Raw genomic sequence first — 21,205 nt, forward strand, 5'->3', positions numbered from 1 at the left:
AAGCCATTTAAAGAACATTCGCGGCTTTCTGCACTTCAGGGGAGCATTTTTGGAGGTAGAGGTCCCAAACCTTCATGGTAGCTTGGAGGGGCCCTACTTGCAAGAACCCCCAAGTTTGGTGAAGATTGGGTGAGGGGGTCCCGAGTTATGGGGTCTGGAAGGGGTCCCCCCATCCGGCCATTGGAATGAATGGGAGCAGGCATCTCGATGTGCATCTCGAGAGTGGAAAATCCAAGGCAAAACCTCCCATTGTTTCTCGTTGGCTATTTATGCATGGGAGGTTTTGGTTTGGATTTGCTGCTCTCTAGATGCACATTTCCCCCATCTGAATTCTCAAAACTATGCAGGGGGGCTATTGTTGAGATTTGGAAATTTGGATGGGGGAAATGTGCATCTAAAGAGCGGCAAATCCAAGACAAAACCTCCCATTGTTTCTCGTTGGCTATTTATGCACGGGAGGTTTTGCTTTGGATTTTCCGCTTCCTAGATGCACATTTCCCCCAGACAAATTCTCAAAACTCTGCAGGGGGGCTTATTGTTGAGATTTGAGAATTTGAATGGGGAAAATGTGCATCTAGAGAGCGGCATATCCAAGGCAAAACCTCCCATTGCTGGGACTGATAAAAGGCGGTGTTGTTTACAATTCACTCCGCTTTACTTTGGGAGCAAAACCTCACCATGGCCCTTACTTCTGAGTAAGCAGGCCAGAGGATCAGGACTGCCCGCCCTTTCCTCTACATTTTGCTTCCTCCTGTCACCGCTTCCTCAGCCCTGGGGGCACCCAAAAACAATGAAGACCAGGGGGGAGTTGAGGGAGGAGACAACGTGGCTGAGCTGACACTGTCAGGGGAAAGAAGAAATCCTGAGCAGGGACACCCATGGGGGGGCGGGGAGGGGGGAATAAGCAGGATGCTGCATTGTATGGCACACGACACCACGATACACACATGCACGCCCACTACACGCCGTTCCCTCCCCCCCATTGCACAGATGGCAGAAGCTCGGATTCTACGGACACGGCCCACACAGACAATCAACCCCCCCAAGCAGAACAGCCCCCCCGCGACAAGAAGATGCAAATTCCAAACAAAGGAGAACAACGGGGTAGCCAGAGAGAGAGAGACTCACCGACCCACACTGACCTCCAGGCAAAGGTGGCAACCAGTGAAAACAGCAAAAAAAACAAAACACTAGTGCAGAGGCAATCAACGCCCCCAGCAGAACAGCCCCCCTTTGGCTCCCTCCCACACACACAGAATCCCCCCCCACATACACACACACAGGAAAAAAGTTATAGAGAAAAGCCCCAAAATGGATCAAACTGTGGATGTCTTCTCTTCCAGCAGAAGCAGGGGTCAGGAGGAGTAATCCAATCTGATTCCAGCAAGCAGCAGCAGGTCAGCTCAGCTCAGGATCTCTCACGATCAGCACAGGAGCAGCACAGGAGCAGCAGCAATGGAAGGAATACAGACACACACACACAGACTCTCTGGCCGTTTATGCACGGGAGGTTTTGCCTTGGATTTGCCGCTCCCTAGATGCACATTTCCCCCATCCAGATTCTCAAAACTCTGCATGGGAGCTTATTGTTGAGTTTTGAGAATTTGGATGGGGAAAATGTGCATCTAGAGAGTGGCAAATCCAAAGCAAAACCTCCCATGCATAAATGGCCTCTCTCTCCCCCCCCCCTGGGCCGCACAGCAACCCGGGACCATGCACACGCACCCCCCACACACACACAGGGATCGCTCTCACACACAGACACTCTCTCTCCCCCCCCCCCCGGGCTGCACAGCAACCTGGGACCACGCACACGCACCCCCTCTGGGATCTCTCTCTCTCACACACAGATACTCTCTCTTTCTCTCCCCGGGCCACACAGCGGCCGGGCTCACACACTCATCCGTGACTGATTGGCCAGAAGAAGACCCAGCTTGGCCACCTATTGGCCGCAGGAGAATGCTGATTCGGGCGTGCCAAATTTGTACGAATTTATCCGGCATCTGCCCGAACTCGCCGAGTTCAGCTCGTCGTTTTCCTGCCTTTTTTGACTGGTTCTATCCAAACTAGAAACCGCCGAATCGGGGGAAATTCGGCTGTTTTTCCGTTCGTATGGAACCGAATCGACAGCCCTAATCCCAAGTGCATAACATTTCGCAACAGAAAAAGTGATAGGTCTACTATTATCATCCAATAAAAGAGGTAATGTCTCCATATGAGCTATAGTTTGCAGCAAAGGAAAAATTAAGATTTCTAGCCTCAGAAAAATAGTTTCATACAAAAGTCATGTGATACTGAGTGTCTACACTACCTACACCTCTGCGCAGGATCTCAGCAGAGGTTTCCTATGGCCAACTTAGCCTCTTGGGATGTCTAAAAAAATGGCATATATGGGGTGTCCAGTAACAGTCTTCTGGGGTCTATGAAAGCCTAGAGTACCATACTGTAGTAGCCTTTTCTGCTATAGTTTCCCCACTCCTACACATGAAGCCTGCTGGGTGGCCTTGGGCCAGTCACAGCTCTTTCAGCCCCACTTTCCTCACAGGGTGTCTTTTGTGGGGAGGGGAAGGGAAGGTGATTGTAAGCTGGTTTGATTCTTCCTTAAGTGATAGAGAAAGTCGGCATATAAAAACCAACTCTTCTTGTTGTTGCTATTATTATTTTCTACACTGTTCCTATGACTTGTTTTTATTATATGCCAATGCTTACATCTTTTTGTGTTTTATGATTGTTAAGTTTTATTGATATGTGTTTTAATGATTTTGTTCTGAACTGCTTTGGGCATTTTTATAATGCAGAGAGGAGGATAGCAATATTAGGTTATCAACGTGGGGATGAATGAAATGGATAGTTTGTTGGTATTCTGGTTCATTTTTTTGTTATCCTAACAAACGGGGCTATTCAGTTGGTATCTTTTTCATTTGTTTCCAAACCAAGGCAGAGCTGCCTTACAAAAATACTATGAATCTCTCACTCAAATGCACTAATGCTGCGACTGGACGTCTAGTCACTCAGCAAAGTGGGGATTGTGTGACAAAACTTTATCCCAAGGTTAACCCAAATCAGAAGTTGGACATTGCTAGTTGAGTGGTTATGGAATCTCCCATCCGTGAGCAGGCACATAACTTCCAACAAATACAAAAAAAAAAAAAAAAAAAAAACCCCAACCTGTCGTGCTGTGGTCCAATGATTGTGGGAACCCAAATGTCTTTTTAGTTATCTCTTTCTAAACTAAAGTCCCCAGTGATCTTCCCAGGATGGACCAGATATGCTGATTGGGTGGGGATGAGAACACATGACTTGCCTTAATATTTCCGAACATGTAATTTCCCAAATATTCCACAAGCTGATGAGTTGGTTTGGTCCACGTTGTTATTCACATCCAGCCTATTTCATCAGCTTATCTTTTGAATTATCTTTCAGATCTTCAACAGTATACAGAAGGGCGGAAGTCAACAAGGTACTACAGTAGTTTTAGGTGCGTTGGAAGCTATGGTAGGGTCAGAGCCTCTGGTTCCTCACCACCCTCATAAGCATTATTTCTTTCCAGGCACAGGTTTTCAAAGTTTTCTTTAAAAGTGTTCAAGGCTAGCTTTCTCCTGCCCCATTTTGTCCTTTTCCACTAGCCAACCTTGGTGAACACCTTAGTGTGTCTTAAGCAATATGGGCATGCTCTCAAAACAAGTACAGCCAATCAACTCAGTTTTGCAACTGGTTCCGCGTCGTAAACAAGAAGCTGTTTACAAGAACAGACACGAAGCGTGCATGCCTGGGAGTGGCTCTCCATAGAATAAAATGAGCCTTACCTCTGAGTAGATCTGCTTAGGAATGCTTCCACAATGCTTGCATATATGTCAGTAAGAATACCATGTGTATTGTTACATTTTGCGATGCGCGTGTTCACAGTGTGATGAGTTGATCTGAAATTTAAAAAAAATCAGAAAGTGATTCTAGAATTGTCTAAACTGGGGCATGCGTTTGTCCGAGAGGCTATAGACAAGGGTCCATATGATGAGGAAGTATATGAATGCTGATGTGTTCCACATCCTGAGGCCCTATAAATATCCGTATGTCATGAACAGGTAGGGTTGCCAGGTCCCCACTCACCTTCGGTGGGAGGTTTCTGTTTTGTTGTGTGCGCGCGCGCCGACATGGCACTTCTGGTTGTAAACCGGAAGCCCTGCCTGGTGCTCAGGGCTGCAGAGGGCGGCCCGCTCGCCCCGGGGAGGGGGAGGGAAGGTTCCCGGCTGATGCGCGGGCCTGCAGTGGGCGGTCCACTCACCCTGGGGAGGGAGGGAGAGGAGAGGCTTCCCGGCTGGCGCACGGGCTTGCGCGTGCACGATTGCCCGCCGACCTTCAGCTGGTCGGCGGGCAGAGGGGCACATTACTGCGGGTTTGCCCGCCACCAGCTGGCACCTGGCAACCCTATGAACAGGTGAAGTCTGTCAATTTAATGAAATTTCCAAAACTTTTCCTGCTTTGTTCCTGGGTCTCCCCTCATATGGAAAGTCCTAGAACTGCAGGTGAACATGGGAAAGTTTTGATCTCTGCAGATGCTGCCTTTTCGTGTGGTCTATTGTCTTTTAACCAACCATACATGGGAAAAAACCTGCGTGAATTTAGATAGCATTCCATATTGTTTCCATCAGGAACATGTAGACCAGGGATCCCAAATGTGTTTAGGAAGTGTGCGGGGCCAGGTAGGGCTTTTGCCCATCAAGGCTTCTGATGGACTATTGGAGATATGAGTGGCTGTGCATTTTTTTGAAATGTTGCTTTGGCAGCAGCTGCCTTCACACCACAAGGGTCTGTGCTGTGTTACTAAAGTTAAACTGTGGCACTTATTTTGTGGCTGACCTACGAGTCAGATGAAAGGTCCACTCTTAGGGTTGCCAGCCTCCAGGCATTAGCTGGAGTTCTCCTGCTATTACAACTGATCTCCAGCCAATAGAGATCAGTTCTTCTGGAGATAATGGCCACTTTGGGAACTGGACTCTATGGAATTGAAGTCCCTCCCTTCCTCAACCCTCACCCTCTGCCCCCAAAACCTCCCGCTGGTGGCGAAGAGGGACCTGGCAACCCTATCCATTCTGTCTCCAGATCCAGCCAACACGATAACTTGAAGAGTTCAAAAACAGAGGGAAATGGCCACCCCTTGTTTCTTTCCTCAAACACCTGGTATGCTGAGATGCAATTCTGCCAAGTGATTTATTTACTCCAGGATCTCTGGTTGCCAGCTTCCAGCCGGGGAATGAAGTTCTCTCAGAATTACTTACTGATCTCCACACTACAGAGATCAGTTCCCCTGGAGAAAACGGCAGCTTTGGATGGCAGGGTGTGTGGCTTAACATCACGGCCCTCGCCTCCCCAAAATCTGCCCTTGCCAGGCTCCACCCCCAAATCTCCAGGAATTTCTCTACCAGGAGATGGCAGCCCTACTAGAATCCTACAGTTTTAGCTGCTTGCAGGATTAAACTGGCTACCTTTCAGCAGGATGTTCACGGATGCCAAGAGCTCACACATCTTTCATGGACAACCTGGTAAGTTCCGTGCGTAGGCAGGATGCAGGTCACCCGATATCCTTGTTAGGGTGAGAACAGATAATCCAGCTGTATTAGCTGATTGCCGATCGGGTTGCAAAAGTCATTATGCAAGAAATGCATGTGTGTGTGTATTTTTGCCCCAACCTGTCTCCTGTAGCTATTTTCTGTTGAATTCATCAGCATCTAAGGCTTACGGGGAGAGCCAGCGTGGTGTAGTGGTTACGAGTGGTGGACTCTAATCTGGAGAGCCGGGTTTGATTTCCCACTCCTCCACATGAAGCCAGCTGGGTGAACTTGGGCTAGTCACTGTTCTCTCAGAACTCTCTCAGCCCCACCTACCTCACAAGGTGTCTGTTGTGGGGAGGGGAAGGAAAGGAGACTGTAAGCTAGTTTGATTCTCCTTAAAAGGTAGAGAAAGTCGGCATATAAAAACCAACTCTTCTTTTTCTACCAACCCTGCTTAGCTTGCCTCTATAGAAGGACTCAAATGGTTCTCGTGTACTTGTGATCATGCACACAAAAAGGTTTGTGTCAATCACTGGCACTTCTGACCCTTTGCAATGGCAAGCTCTATTAGGAAGGAGCTAGAAACCAGTGTGAACACATGAAGCTGCCTTATACTGAATGAGACCCTCGGTCCATCAAAGTCAGTATTGTCTACTCAGACTGGCAGTAACTCTCCACTATCTCAGGCAGGGGTCTTTTTACATCACTTACTTGCCTAGTCCCTTTAACTGGAGATGCCGGGGATTGAACCTGGGACCTACTGCATGCCAAGCAGATGCCACACAGGGTGCCTGTTGTAGGGAGGGGAAGGGCAGGTGATTGTAAGCCGGTTTGATTCTTCTTAAAAGGTAGAGAAAATTGGCATATAAAAACCAACCTCTTCTTCTTCTTCTTCTTCTTCTTCTTCTTCTTCTTCTTCTTCTTCTTCTTCTTCTTCTTCTTCTTCTTCTTCCTCTCTCTCTCTCTCTCTCTCTCTCTCTCTCATCTATTACCTCTGAATAATTACACTAAGAAGTGATATTAACTCCTTTTTTGGCTCAACAAATATGTCTGCCTTTGTTCTGTTTATTTTCTGTGTATGTACTTTTTGCGACTGGTCCACGGAAGGCGGTTTGTCTTTTGTAAGCACCCTTGAATGTGAAAGTTGGGGAGCCAAAAGGCAAGTGCAGCTGGCACGTCCACCTGCATGAGCAGGCATATGCCCTGGGGACTGAATCACTGCAAGCTGGATAGACCTATCCGCACCGCAGTGGGGGCCAAACGCCTATACTCGCCTCACCGCAGGGAGTCCCCAGGGAGCTCATCAGGCCCGGGGCATATGTAGCCCACCACACAGATGTAGCAGCTACGCCTCACCAATACAAGGTGTCGGCCCATTTGGTATTTATAGGACCCGAAGGACCGCTATGAAAAGGTCATGGTGAATCTTTCAATTCAACCGACTATCAATTGCAATTGCAATAATTGATTGCGGTCCAAAGACCAGTTCTGCACACCCTTTAAGACCCCGCTTGGAAGGAGTCATCGAAGGTTGGGAAATCATATCACCAGCACCCCACAATCACCAGTCTTGGCCATGCAGACCCAAACCCCTCCTCCTTCCCAGCAGCCTTTGCATCTGCATGCAGATTCCTCTGCACTGACTGGTTAGTTTCCCCTGGCTTCCCTCACGGGTCACAAAAGGGCAGTGGGCAAGGAGGCTTGGCCAGTTGGAGGCTGCCCGTCTCTCCTGTTCCCTTTTCCCCACATCCCAAAGCTCCTCAGTAGATGTCCTGCTCAGCTTGAGGCGCCACCACCGCTTCCCGAAGATCAGGCATTTGCCTAAGACAGCCCTGCCGGGTTCCGTTGCTAGGGAGGAGGGTCCTGAGGGATAGGGTTACCAACTGCCAGGTAGTAGCAGGAGATCTCCTGCTAATTCAACTGATCTCCAGCCGATAGAGATCAGATCACCTGGAGAAAAATGGCGGCTTTGGCAATTGAACTCTATGGGATTGAAGTCCCTCCCCTCCCCAAACCCTGCCCTCCTCAGGCTCCACTCCAAATATCTCCCGCCGGTGGCGAAGAGGGACCTTGCAACCCTACTGAGGGGCCATCTTAGAAGTAACTCCTGGAAAAGTTGTGCAATGCTCATTCGCCAGCAAAATTATGCCTTCAAGGGTTCTCAGCCTTACCACAAGTGCAGCCCAGAGAAGTGAGGCCCACTACAGGTGCACTCCACACATGCTCGAGTGAGCGCCTCCCCCTTGTTGACGCCTAGTCCACCCTCCAAAGCATCCATTTTTTCTTAGGAACCAATCTCTGTAGTCTGGAGATGAGCTGTAATTCCAAAAGATCTCCAGCCTCCCTTTTGAAAGTTGGCAACCCTAGACCCATGCTGCTTTGTGCGCTTGCCCTGCGTAATCTCCTTTAAAGTGGGCCACTGCTGCCCATGCAAAATGGCTCCCCGTGCTTCGTTCACATGCTAGAGATGCTACAGTTTTCAACACCTAGAGATACTACAGTTTTCTCTGTGGTGCTCACTAACCATGCTTAGCTTCTGAGATCTGACAAGATCTGGCTAACCTGGGCCATCCAGGTCATGCCAGGACTTAGGGAGACCGGGTTAGTACTTGGACGGGAGGCCACCAAGGAATACCAGGGTGGCTGTGCAGAGGAAGGCAATGGCAAACCACCTCTGTTCGCCTCTTGTCATGTCCTGATGTCCCAGGCCAGCCTAATCTCGTCAGAACTTAGAAGCTAAGCAGGGTCAGCCCTGGTTAGTACTTGGATGGGAGACCACCCAGGAAGTCTAGGGACACATGAAGCTGGCTTATACTGAATCAGACCCTTGGTCCATCAAAGTCAGTATTGTCTGCTCAGACCAGCAGCAGCTCTCCAGGGTCTCAGGCAGAGGTCTTTCACATCACTTACTTACCTGGTCCCTTTAACTGGAGATGCTGGGGATTGAACCTGGGACCTTCTGCATGCCAAGAAGATGCTCTCCCTCTGAGCCATGGCCCCTCCCCAGGGAAGCAGGCTCACTAGCGTTTCAGCAAGGATGCTGAACTTCCAATCAACTGGTGTTCCATTAATGTTCATAATTTGCTTTCTAGAGGAATGTGTGGGTAGTTGTCGTGCTGGTGGAACGGACTGCACCCAGGCCTGTGACCGTCCCTTCCGTGGAACAACAACTTTTGTATGCCCAAGAGGATCGTGGCAGAAGTCGACGGAGACGTGTGCCAGTCTGGATGTCCAATCGCTTCTCCAGGTTAGTGCTATGGGGCTGGTACTACCCTGCTGCTTCCACTCCCTCAGGTGTTCTGCAGGTGTTCTGCTTGCTAAACTTCATGTCTCACATTTAGCTTCAGGGCTGTGTCCGTGATGGAGCCTGTGGGCGCACAACCCCACCTGGACCACTGATCTGCCCCACCTAAAATATGTTTTGGCATTTACATTTGTAGCACTTCTATTTAAAGAACAATAGCTTCGATTTTGGAATAGAAACGGTTCTAGTTAATGTAATCACTGCTGTTGGGGGCTTCCCGAAACAGTTCTGCTGTCCCACCAAGGCCCTTCCAGTAGAGGATTTCCCCCAAGATTGCTACTATCTTTCTACTTAAAGTGATCCCCCCAAAGTTCCTCCTTTTAGCTTCTGTATATGTTGAGCATGGCGGGATGCTTTGGGATGGGGGTTATGTTTTTTTTTTTTTTTAAGGGTACGTGTTCGTTAGAAGAGGGGAGAAATGGCTGGATTTTTAAAAGCACTGTTATTCAAATTATATATGTTTTAGTGGTAATGCATCAGAGACACATAAAAGAATATAGACCAGGGCATCGAACATACCACCCACGGGCCAGATCTGGCCCCTTAAGAGCTCTTATCTGGCCCACAAGCCAGCTGAAGCAGCCACCACCACCCTCAGTCCCAATCTGGGCTGGTGAGGCATGGCCCAGCCTGACCAAGTGACATTTATGGGTAGGGTTGCCTGGTCCCTCTTCACCACCTGCAGGAGGTTTTTGGATTAGAGCCTGAGAAGGGTGGGGTTTGGGGAGGGGAGGAGCTCAGGGGAGATGGAAGGATCGGGTTAATAGAGGAATGGGAAGTCCTGGGATTTGCGAGGGCTGGCAGCGAGGTCATCTCTAACAGAGGGAAAACTCATGCATAACTTCAAGGAACAACGAGACAGACCAGGGGCGAACATGAGTGAAAGTACCCATGCATAACCAACCTGAGTCTGTTGCTGCTGCAATTTTTTTTTTATTCTGCCAGTTTTTAGCATGGTTTTATGGTCCTCCACTTTGGAGGCTTTTCCAAGTGGAAAACACATCTTAGAAATCCCCAAAGAAATGAATCAAAATAGTCAAATTCCCATTGTTAGCCAAGCAGGTCATTGGAAGAAGTCTCTGTGAGCTTCTTCTCATGCACTGATGTGTCGTATCTGGCTCCCTTGTGCATGATGCACACTCTTCACTGGAATGCCCTTCTGTTTCCTAGAGGATCTCCAGGCCACGGATTATTCAAGGATATGAGGTTCATTCCTCTTCAAGCCATAGTTCCACATCAGGAGCACATGGTGGGCAGTTCTGTACCTCTGACTTCTCTTGCATAATGGGGGAAGTCCTCAGCGCTGAACCTGTCGCAGGAAACATCGTCAGCATTGTGGCGCTGCTAAGAAGCATTTCCTCAAATGGATCTACAGATGTCACCATCGGCAAACTGAGGGTAGGTTTCGTAAGCAAGGGCCACGCCCAAGAATCGCATAGCATAACATTTTGGACTTTTCCTGAGAAGGTGAACTGAGCATTACGTGTTGGTGGGGGCCCTAAATGACTGAAAGCAACGCTGCCCATTAAGAACATAAGAAAAGCCATGCTGGATCAGACCAAGGCCCATCAAGTCCAGCTGACTGTTCACACAGTGGCCAACCAGGTTTCCGTATCCCCACTGACGCTAGTCAGGCACAAGATTTTCTTCACTAGGGAACTCTGCAACCAGGAGAGTTGCAAAACTCATGCTAATTGCTTCCTCATATAAGCCTATATAGGAGCCCCGTGGTGCAGAGTGGTAAGCTGCAGTACAGCAGTCAAAAGCTCTGCTCACGACTTGAGTGTGATCCCGACGGAAGACGGTTTCAGGTAGCCGGCTCAAGGTTGACTCAGCCTTCCATCCTTCCGAGGTTGGTAAAATGAGTACCCAGCTTGCTGGGGGGAAAGGGAAGATGACTGGGGAAGGCACGGGCAAACCACCCCGTAAACAAAGTCTGCCTAGTAAACGTTGGGATGTGACGTCACCTCATGGGTCAAGAATGACCCGGTGCTTGCACAGGGGACCTTTACCTTTACCTTTTTTATAAGCCTATATGAAGGAAAGGGGAAAAAACTACCCCTGCGTAACTTGTGGAGTAACTGCATAGGATTGCACTGCTAATCTAGAATGTTATCCAAATAATTAGCTTCCATCTGTTTAGTATATCACATCACCAAGCACCACAGTCGGTCAATTCAAACTCACCAGCAATCCCTTCCTAGGCTGTATTACACTTTTCACGCAAAACTTTAGACAGCTGATAGAAGCAGGGAAGCAACCTGTACTTACTTCCTCTGGATTAGATTCTTCTTCATTCTCATACACCAGCGTTGTGTAGTGATTAAGAGCGGTGCCTTGGAGCGGTGGACTCTGATCTGTTTGATTCCCCACTCCTCCATATGAGCGGCGGAGGCTAATCTGGTGAACAGGATTTGTTTCCCCACTCCTCCACATGAAGCCAGCTGGGTGACCTTGGGCTAGTCACAGCTCTCTTAGAGCTCTCTCAGCCCCACCTACCTCACAGGGTGTCTGTTGTGGGGAGGGGAAGATGATTGTAAGCCGGTTTGATTCTTCCTTGAGCGGTAGAGAAAGTCAGCATATAAAAACCAACTCCTCCTCCTCCTCCTTCTGCATCTTCTTTTTCTGCTGCTTCTGCTGCTGCTATATTAACCCATCTGGAGGGTGAGAGATTCAAAACAGATAAAAGGAAGTATTTCTTCACACAATGCATAGTTATATTGGGGAATTCCCTGCCCAAGGATGTGGTGATGGCTTCCAACTTGGAAAGCTTTAAGAGGGGAGTGGACATGTCCATGGAGGAGAGGGGTATCCATGGCTACTAGTCAAAATGGATACTAGTCATGAAGCATACCTATCCTCTCCAGGATCAGAGGAGCATGCCTATTATATTGGGTGCTGTGGAGCACAGGCAGGATGGTGCTGCTGCAGTTGTCTTGTTTGTGGGCTTCTTGGAGGCATCTGGTTGGCCACTGTGTGAACAGACTGCTGGACCTGATGGGCCTTGTTATGATCTAGCATGGCCTTTCTTATGTAACCAAATAGACCCAACAGAAATGTGATGCCCCAACTTGTTCTGAAGACTAACAGGGCCTTCCCCCCCCCCCTGGTGTTGCAGGACTACAGCAAGATTGCCAGTCGCATTCTCAACAGCTCCGTCCTTCCCAACTGGGCTTTTGTGAGCGACAAAAACACCAGTTCCGTTTTGCTGGAATCTGTGATTTCGTTTGCTGGGAAACTGCGGATCGGAAAAAGCCCTCCGAACGTCTCTGATCCTTTCATCGCGACCAAAGGCGCCAGAATCAGCCAAAACACTCCAGAGAAGAGCTTTGTGTTTTCCTTGAGGTTGAACGATTCTAAGAGTCACCTCAACGGGACCGTCTCGCTCCCAAGGGAAGGACTTCGGCTCTTGTCCTCGGATTCCCAGGCGATCAGCGTCGCTTTGCCGACTCTTGGGCCTATTCTCGAAAATACCCTATTGAGAGGGGTCTCTGTGAATGGGATGGTGCTGTCGGTCCTGCTGCCCAAGGAGCTTCCAGAGGTTTCCCTCACGTTTGAAAAAATGAACAAGACGGGAAAGGCTTTGTGCGTCGGCTGGCACTCGGAGGACCGGAGATGGGACGAAGCTGCCTGCGAACTGCTAGAAGAGAGTTTGGCCGCTGCCACCTGCCGCTGCAGACACCGGCCGGCTCTGTTCCAGTCGTTTTCAATTCTGATGTCCCCTGTTGGGGTCAAGCACGCCACCTTGCACTTCATTACCTGTCTGGGCTTGGTGGTCTCCCTCTGCAGCTTGGTTGTGTGCCTGGCCATCGAGGTGGTGGTCTGGCACCAGGTGACCCAGACCCACCTATCCTACATGCGCCACGTGTGCCTGGTGAACATCGCGGCGTCCCTTCTCATAGCGGACATCCTGTTCATCGTAGCGGCGCTCATGAGCAGCATGCCCAGGCACCATGACGGGTGTGTGGCTGTCACGTTTTTCGTACACTTTTTCTACCTTTCCTTGTTTTTTTGGATGCTGGCTCTGGGACTCTTGATTCTGTATGGACTGTTAGTCATTTTTTGGCACCTAAGAAAGTCTACTCTGTTGGCTGTGGCTTTCGGCATTGGTTATGGCTGCCCCTCGGTCATCGCGCTTCTCACGGTGGTGATCACCGAACCGACGAAAGGCTACCTACAGGACAGCGCCTGCTGGCTGAACTGGAAAGACACCAAAGCCCTCTTGGCCTTTATCATACCGGCGCTCCTTATCGTTGGCGTCAATGTTGTGGTAGTGTTGGTTGTCATTGCCAAATCGGGAAGATCTTCCGTCAGGGATCGCCCAAAGTCACAAGACTTGGTCACGGTGATCAGAGTGAGCAAAAATGTTGCACTCCTGACCCCATTGCTAGGAATCACCTGGGGATTTGGGCTGGCCACCGTTTACGATACATCTTTGGCTCTTCACATTGTGTTTTCGCTGCTGAACGCATTCCAGGTAAACCCAGCAGAATTTATGGTCCCTCCCGCTGTGCTGAAAGATCTGCATGTCTGTTTCCAGGCACAATTCAAAGTGCTGGCTCTTACTTTTAAGGCAGTAAAGGGCTTGGCCCTAGGGTACCTAAAGGGCTGTGTCCTCCCATACTATCCAGCCCACTAGTTAAGATCTCTCAAGCCCTACTCTTTGGTCTTTTATGCACTGGTTGTTGCCATCCATTGCTGCTAGAAACAGCATCCAAAAAACACGAGGGAAATGCGGGACGAGAGTGAAGTGACTTCTAAAGGTTGGGAAAGTCGTGTGTAATGAAAACGAAGCCCCAAAGTAGTCGGGATGATCGCTATGAAAACAACTCATGCATAAAAGGCCTTTATGAACCCACCTTCAGAGGTAGGGCAGGTGGCAACTAGAGACAGGGCATTTTCTGTGGTGGCACCTCACTTCTGGAATGGGGTCCCCCTTTAGGCTTGCCTGGTGCCTACTGCACTGTCTTTTAGGTACAGGGCCAAGACAGCTTTTTAGGGTTTCAGATTCAGATTTATTGAAACAGCATAAGCCAGTAAAGCACATGTATCGTTTATACAAAAGGTAAAAAAATTATAGCAGTTCAACCAAAAACATTCATAGTGAAAATTTCCAAATAATTTATGATAGACTAAAATGGACCAAATTATGATTTAATCTATTTTTAAAAAATATTTTATTAGATTTTTAATAATACAAAGTAGGAAGGGAAAAAGGCATTGGGAACAATTGTGGTATGTTATACAGGGTTGACATTTGGAACAGGTCTACATCGGTTTCATCATTTCGTTGTAATCATACTTCATTATCTACCACAGTCTATTATAAACTATACTGAGTCTTCTCTATAATCAATATTCTATATCATAATCATTAATGAACTCGACTATTGCACTTACATCTTATTTGTCTAACTCAGTTATAGTCCTAACGTCATGTACACTTATATTTATTCTTTCGCTAACCGTATATCTATCATAGAATACTTGCCATTTTTGTTTCTGTTCATCCGGAGGTTTCTCTTTCGTCCAATTGGAGAGTCTTGCCCTATCTGCATATTCATACTTTTTTGTAATCCATTGTTCTAGTGATGGTGTCTTTTCGTCTTTCCAGTATTTGGCATACAGCGTTCTTGCTGCGGTCATTCCGTACAGGAAGAGTTCTTTATTTATGGACTTTAATTGTGTTGGAATCATTCCTAACAGGAAATATTTAGGTTGAAAATCAAAGTTTAAATGCAATATCTCTTGTAGATGATTTAATCTAATTGCAATTAGCCCAACATTAGCCGTCGAACCACCTAGGGTTTTAAGTAGTTTTTTTTTAAAAAATCTTGCCAGCTTTTTAATGGTCTGCTTCTCTTTTCGTGGATCGTATTTATGCTGCTTATGTCCAATGGCTTGCATTTTAATGGCTCGTTGGTTTTTGTGTTGTTTTAATGGTAAGCTCCCTTGAACAGGACTCTGGTTGGGCAGCATAGAAATACCCTAAACAAACAAACAAACAAAATACACAAATCGCGGTGTCAGAAGAGATTTAAGGTAAGGGTTTGGTTCAGTTTGAAGATGGCCACCCAGTGGCTAAATCATTCCCTTCCTTCTTTGCAGAGATGCTTTGGCTGGGGTGATCTCAAAGAAGCCATGATGTATGTAGGGAAAAAAAGAAGAAAGGGAGATCGAAGGGGTGTGAAGAGTTATTGGGTTGACTGGAAATAGGACTCTTGGGCCATTTATGCATGGCTTTTTCCTCTCAGTGACCCCGCTGACTACTTTGGGGCTTTGCTTTGATTATGCTCGCATTTTCCGACCGTCAGAGGTTGCTTTGCTCTCCCTGCACGTTTTTGTGCATTTTCTGGATGCTGGCTAAACACGAATCCAGAAAACGCAGGTGGGTTGTACCTGATGTAGAATCATAGAATCATAAAGTTGGAAGGGACGACAAGGGTCATCTAGTCCAACCCCCTGCACAATGCAGGAAATTCACAATTACCTCCCCCCACACCCCCAGTGACCCCCTACTCCATGCCCAGAAGATGGCCAAGATGCCCTCGCTCTCATCATCTGCTTAAGGTCATAGAATCAGCATTGCTGACAGGGGACGTGAACCAGGTTCCTGTCCCCAGTCCTGGTGTTGTAAGCCTGTTGTGTCCTCCAAGTCACATGAAGACCAGAATTTGCATTCCAAGGCTTGTCTGGCCCTGATACTCTCAGAAAAACCAGGAGGCTGACCGTTGGAAGGCAAGAACATCTGGCTGATGGGCTGAGTTGAGCTTTCCAGGCCTTCAGTTGTCCTGACCTCTTATATTCCCCTGTATTTCTAAAGTGCCATGTAATGTGAACTGCTGAGTTGAAGCAATAGCCTAATTTTCTCTGTTTTCCTTTTGTGCGTATTTAGGGTTTTTTTATCTTGCTGTTTGGGACTCTTCTGGACAGGAAGGTACTGGACTCTTTGCTATTTTTTCCCTAGAGAACACAAATTTGCCTGTGCAAATTTGATAAAGAAAGAATGACCTGTCTTGCATTTCTGTCTCCCTGTTTCCTGCCTCGGTAGACAAGAGAATGTTTACGGACGAAATGCTTTCCCTCACAGGTAAGCCATTCTTGGCTTGAAAAAGAAATTTGGTCATTTTTACTGTCAACTGCACTTTTTAAAATATAGAGACTACCATAAAGCTGTAGAGACTACCAGCAGGGTTGGGGGTACAGCAGCAACAAGGGAGATTTTTTTTTTTTAATGCAGCTTCTTTACTTACTAGAAGTGACAAAATGTAGCTCTAGGAATTGCTGGAAACTCTTTGGTAAAACCATAGTTTCCAGCAATTCCTAGAGGTACCCTTTGTCACTCCTGATAAGAACTTCTGGTAAGAACACAAGGCTGCATTAAAAAAAAAATTCTCCCATCTCCACTTGACGTGGTGGTGGGTCATGTGACCTGGGCATGGAATCACCTACCCCTACCAGTAGGGTTGCCAACCTCAAGGTAGTAGCTGGAGAACTTCTGCTATTACAACTGATCTCCAGCCAATAGAGATCAGTTCCACTGGAGAAATGGCAGCTTTGGCAATTGGACTAGATGGCATTGAAGTCCCTCCCCTCTCCAAACCCTGCCCTCCTCAGGCTTCACCTCAAAAACCTCCTGCTGGTGGTGAAGAGGGACCTGGCAACCCTACCTACCAGGGCCTTGGCCGCCCTAATCAACTCCTACTGAACACTGGACACCTTGCCTGGAAGTAATAGAAGGATGAATCAATCGTTCGCCTTTACCAGAAGAGTCTGATATGCAAAAGCTGCTGCAACACTGTAAAGTCCTGAGCATACATGAAATGGGATCATGACCATAGGGTTGCCAACCTCCAGGTGGCAGCTGTAGGTTTCCTGGAATTACAACTAATCTCCAAGCAACAGAGATCAGTTCCCCTGGAGGAAACATGAAGCTGCCTTCTACTGAATCAGACCATTGGTCCATCGAAGTCACTATTGTCTACACTGCCCAGCATTGGTTCTCCAGGGTCTCAGGCAGACATCTTTCACATCACCTACTTGCCTAGTTCCTTTAAATGGAGATGCCGGGGATTGAACCTGGGACCTTCTGCATGCCAAGCAGTGGCTCTACCACTGAGCCACGACCCCTCCAACATCAGCTTTGGAGGGTAGACTCTATGGAATCATATCTATAAGGGGGTCCCTCTCCTCTCCAATTTCCACCTTCGCCTGGATCAACCCTCAAATATCCAAGAATTTCCCAAGCCAGAGCTGGCAACCCTAGGTTATGGGCCAAATTCATGATGTACCAGGAGCTGATTGGGCCGAAGCTAATGTTGCCCAGTCCGGGTTGGGAAATTAATGGAGATTTGGGGGTGGACCCTAGGGAGGGTTGGGTTTAGGCAAGGGAGGGGCCTCAGTGGGATATAATGCCATAGAGTCCACCCTCCAAAGCAGCCATTTTCTCCAGGAAAATGGATCCTGGTGGTCTGGAGATCAGTTGTAATTCCAGCAGATCTCCAGGCCCCACCTAGAGGTTGGCAGCACTAGCTTAAGCCCTTGATACAGATGATAAATTCTCATTGCAATTGTTAATATCCTTTAGTTCAAGATGTGTTGATTTTTTTCTGCAGATTTATGTTTCCCACTTAAACGATTTATCTGGGGTTGTTATTTAAACAATTGAGGCATGTTCCAGCTATTCAAAAGGCTGTCATAACAAATCTGTTGGAGCCAATCTAGTTGATTTCTTTCCAACATTCATAAAATAATTACATAAAATAAATTTGATTGAATACTTCAGGCCCAGATTTAATTCAGGATGAATGAACCAACCATAGATCCTGCTAGGATATTACGTTACAGAGAGACAATTAAGTATGCAACTTAAATGACTGATATTTCAATCTATTTACTGGTGAGATGTTTCCCAAGTCTACACCATCTATCTGTTTAATCCATAGACACCTTTTAAGGGACATGGATCGGAAAATGCACTTTGTTGTGAGCTCCTTGGAAAATCTTGATTCTGACTTTATATATGAAAGACAGCATTTCAAAAACAAAATCTTAACCTATATAGTGTGTTTAAAATGTGTTTGGCTAAAAAAGGATGTTTGTTTTACCCAGTTTTCTTCACCATTTCAGACGCCATCATCCGATACTACGTTGTGATCACCTGAATTAATCGATGAACTCTGAGCCCTATTTGAAAAGTGAGTGTAAGCAAAATAACCGCTTGCCTTCTGTGGTAGTCCCATTTTAAGACAGTGTGTTTCTGCTTCTCTTCATTCAGGCTTCTCATTAAGGGGCTGATCTTTTAACCCCATTGTTAAACAGTTTAAAGCGACTCAATTATCTATCTTTTTATGCTCTGGCTGGGATTTTAAAATCTGATTTTTAATTAATAGCTTTGGTGTAGTGGTGGTTTGGTGGACTCTGAATCGGGAGAACCGGGTTTGATTCCCCACTCCTCCACATGAGCGGCGGAGGCTAATCTGGTGAACCGGTTTGGTTTCCCCATTCCTACACATGAAGCCAGCTGGGTGACCTTGGGCCAGTCACAGCTCTCTTAGAGCTCTCTCAGCCCCACCTGCCTCACTGGGTGTCTGTTGTGGGGAGGGGAAGGGAAGGTGAATGTAAGCTAGTTTGATTCTTCCTTGAGTGGTAGAGAAAGTCAACATATAAAAAACAACTCTTCTTCTTCTTCTTCTCCTTCTCCTTCTTCTTCGCAGTGCTTTCATATGAAGGAATGATGTACGAGCACCGCACAGTTCAGAATCAGAATGTCTCTCCATTTTCACTGTACTGCTGCGTCATCTCCTACTTCCTCAGCCACTCACCTTGCCGGCAGAGAAAACAAGAGCTGATGATGAGGACACAAAGTGAAACTGAGGAACGCTGGTGGTGGAAGAGGTGGACAGCGTGGTCCGAAGGAAGCGCAGCAGGAAATCCTGTCAAACCTGAAAGGGGAGAGCGGCCCACACGCACATGTGAGAAGGCATTGGAACTAATGGAAGTCCAGGGCTGAGGTTACCCAAGGAGAAAGAAACGAGGGTGCGCTTAGGGGATTTCATACCTGTGAGGTGTGTTTGTTTAGCTTTATTGCAAGGCTGGTTGTCCCATACGTTGTCACCTGAGGGCCCTGGTGCTGCTTCCGGCTGAATCTGAGCCAAGCTCCTGGGGAATTGGTGCAGGCGGGGGCTTAGCTTGGACCCAGCTGCTTCTGGTGGGGCAGCCCCAACAGTCATCCCCACTGTTGTGGATGGCTGGAAGGAAGCCAAGCCACTGTGGTGCACTAGTGCCCTCCTCATTGGGCTGTCACAAGCAGTCGCCAGGGTGACTTCACCTGAGAACTGGCCCTGCCTTAGCATTGCTGCTAAGAGTCATGACGGTTGTTTAGTTTGTGCTGAAATATAAGCAAAGTTCTCAAAGTTCTTGGTGCTTGCGTCTGCTCAACTGCTGTACACTTTTCTGTAGAAAGTCTCTCCGGCTAAATTGAACACAGGAAGCTGCCTTATACTGAATCAGACCATCGGTCCATCAAGTTTAATCTCATCTACTCTTGACTGGCAGGGGGTCTCCAGGCACTCGGGTAGAAGTCCTTCACATCACCTACTGCCTAGGTCTGTTTTAACTGGGGATGCCAGGGATAGAACCTGGGACCTTCTGCATGCCAAGCAGATGCTCTACCACTGAGCCAGGGCCTCTGTCCTATCTACAAACATTCAACTTTTGAGAGAGTGTCTGTTTCTGTATTTACATTATTCACAGTGGGTAGCCGTGTTAGTCTGTTTGCAGTAGTCAAAAAGGGCAAGAGTCCAGTAGCACCTTAAAGACTAACAAAAATATTTTCTGGTAGGGTATGAGCTTTCGTGAGCCACAGCTCAGTTCTTCAGATTTACATTACTAATTTTAGCCAATATTACTGAAGTGACGATGGAATGATGGGCTCATGACTTGAAAAAGCATCTGCTCATAATTCTTGTGCTTATTATGATCCAAGCACCGTTGCCCTCAAGCACGTACTCAGTTCATCATTCATAATGAGACATTTTCCCAAGCAGATGTCCTACTTTGGCCCCTGTGCAGTGGGCACTCCAGATCAAGTAGCTGATGGTGCGTGCTCAGAAGTCAATGATTTTATCTCCTCCAGTGTGGCGTAGTGGTTAAGAGAGGTGGTTTGGAATGGTGGAGTCTGATCTGGAGAACCAGGTTTGATTCCCCACTCCTACACATGAACGGCAGAGGCTGATCTGGTGAACTGGGTTGGTTTCCCCACTCCTACACATGAAGCCAGCTGGGTGGCCTTGGGCTAGTCACACTCTTTCAGCCCCACCTACCTCACAGGGTGTCTGTTGTGGGGAGGGGAAGGTGATTGTAAGCCGGTTTGATTCTACCTTCAGTGGTAGAGAAAGTAGGCAGATAAAAACCAATTCTTCTTCTTGTTGTGCTTATTATGAGCCAAGCACCGTTGCCCTCAAACACATAGTTCATAATTCATAGCGAGACATTTTCCCAAGCAGATGTCCTACTTTGGCCCCTGTGCAGAGGGCACTCTTCAGATCAAGTAGCTGATGGTGCGTGCTCAGAAGCTGATGACTTTATCCCCCTTTTCTATATTTTCCTGATATGAGCTTGATGGTTTTTGTATGTATGTTTGTTTTGTTTTTAATGGATTGGAATCTACACAGTAATGGCCCAGCTACACTAGCAATCGTAGCCATCTAACCAGGAAAACCATCTACCCCCAAGGGCAGGACAGACCTCCTCGTCTGTGCTGAAAATAAACAGGGCGGGAGGCCTGTTGTGTTGTGAGTTTGAAGAAAAACAACTTTCTTCCTGAAAAAACATACTGACCAACCGTGGTCAAATGTTAAGCATTTTTCATCCCTCCCAAGGGCATGGTGACACACAGGATATGACAGCTGTGTTGCACAGTTGTTTAGGCAACCTGCTGCTGCTGCAGCGATACTGCAAGCCCCTGTAAATGCCTGTGTGCCAAAACAATGGGAGCAAATTGAACGCTGTATTTCCCAAGAGCCATTTTATCCTTTGTGGAGGAAGCCTGTGAACGGGCTGGCCAAATATGAGAGGAGACCTGTTCTCCCATCACTAAGGGACAAACTACACGATACATCCAACACGTGTTGGGTCATGGGTGTGCGACCAGACTTGCAGGCAGACGTTGGAGGAACTCATCTTAAAAAGCATTTGTGTGCTCAGTTCCACAAGGGGGGAAGAAGGAACTTCCGTGAAGGAGGAGGAGAATCTCTACCATTTAAGGAAGAATCAAACTGGCTTACAATCACCTTCTCCTCCCCACAACAGACACCCCGTGAGGTAGGTAGGGCAGAGAGAGCACTAAGAC

The 21,205-nt window shown here is 47.6% G+C and overlaps 1 protein-coding gene across 1 annotated transcript in view; it reads left to right on the forward strand.

Annotated features, from left to right (window-relative positions):
* The window catches only part of ADGRF4 (adhesion G protein-coupled receptor F4), a 33,172-nt gene extending 15,030 nt beyond the window's left edge, over window positions 1–18,142 (forward strand). The window contains exons 2-8 of the mRNA XM_056856844.1: window positions 5,222–5,272; window positions 8,642–8,796; window positions 10,024–10,251; window positions 11,972–13,330; window positions 15,749–15,790; window positions 15,905–15,943; window positions 18,131–18,142. Coding sequence (XP_056712822.1) covers window positions 5,222–5,272; window positions 8,642–8,796; window positions 10,024–10,251; window positions 11,972–13,330; window positions 15,749–15,790; window positions 15,905–15,943; window positions 18,131–18,142 — 1,886 coding nt within the window. The remainder of the gene's footprint in view (window positions 1–5,221; window positions 5,273–8,641; window positions 8,797–10,023; window positions 10,252–11,971; window positions 13,331–15,748; window positions 15,791–15,904; window positions 15,944–18,130) is intronic.
* Window positions 18,143–21,205: the final 3,063 nt, after the last annotated feature.

This window comes from Euleptes europaea, chromosome 10 (assembly GCF_029931775.1).
Source record: "Euleptes europaea isolate rEulEur1 chromosome 10, rEulEur1.hap1, whole genome shotgun sequence".
Taxonomy (NCBI): domain Eukaryota; kingdom Metazoa; phylum Chordata; class Lepidosauria; order Squamata; family Sphaerodactylidae; genus Euleptes; species Euleptes europaea.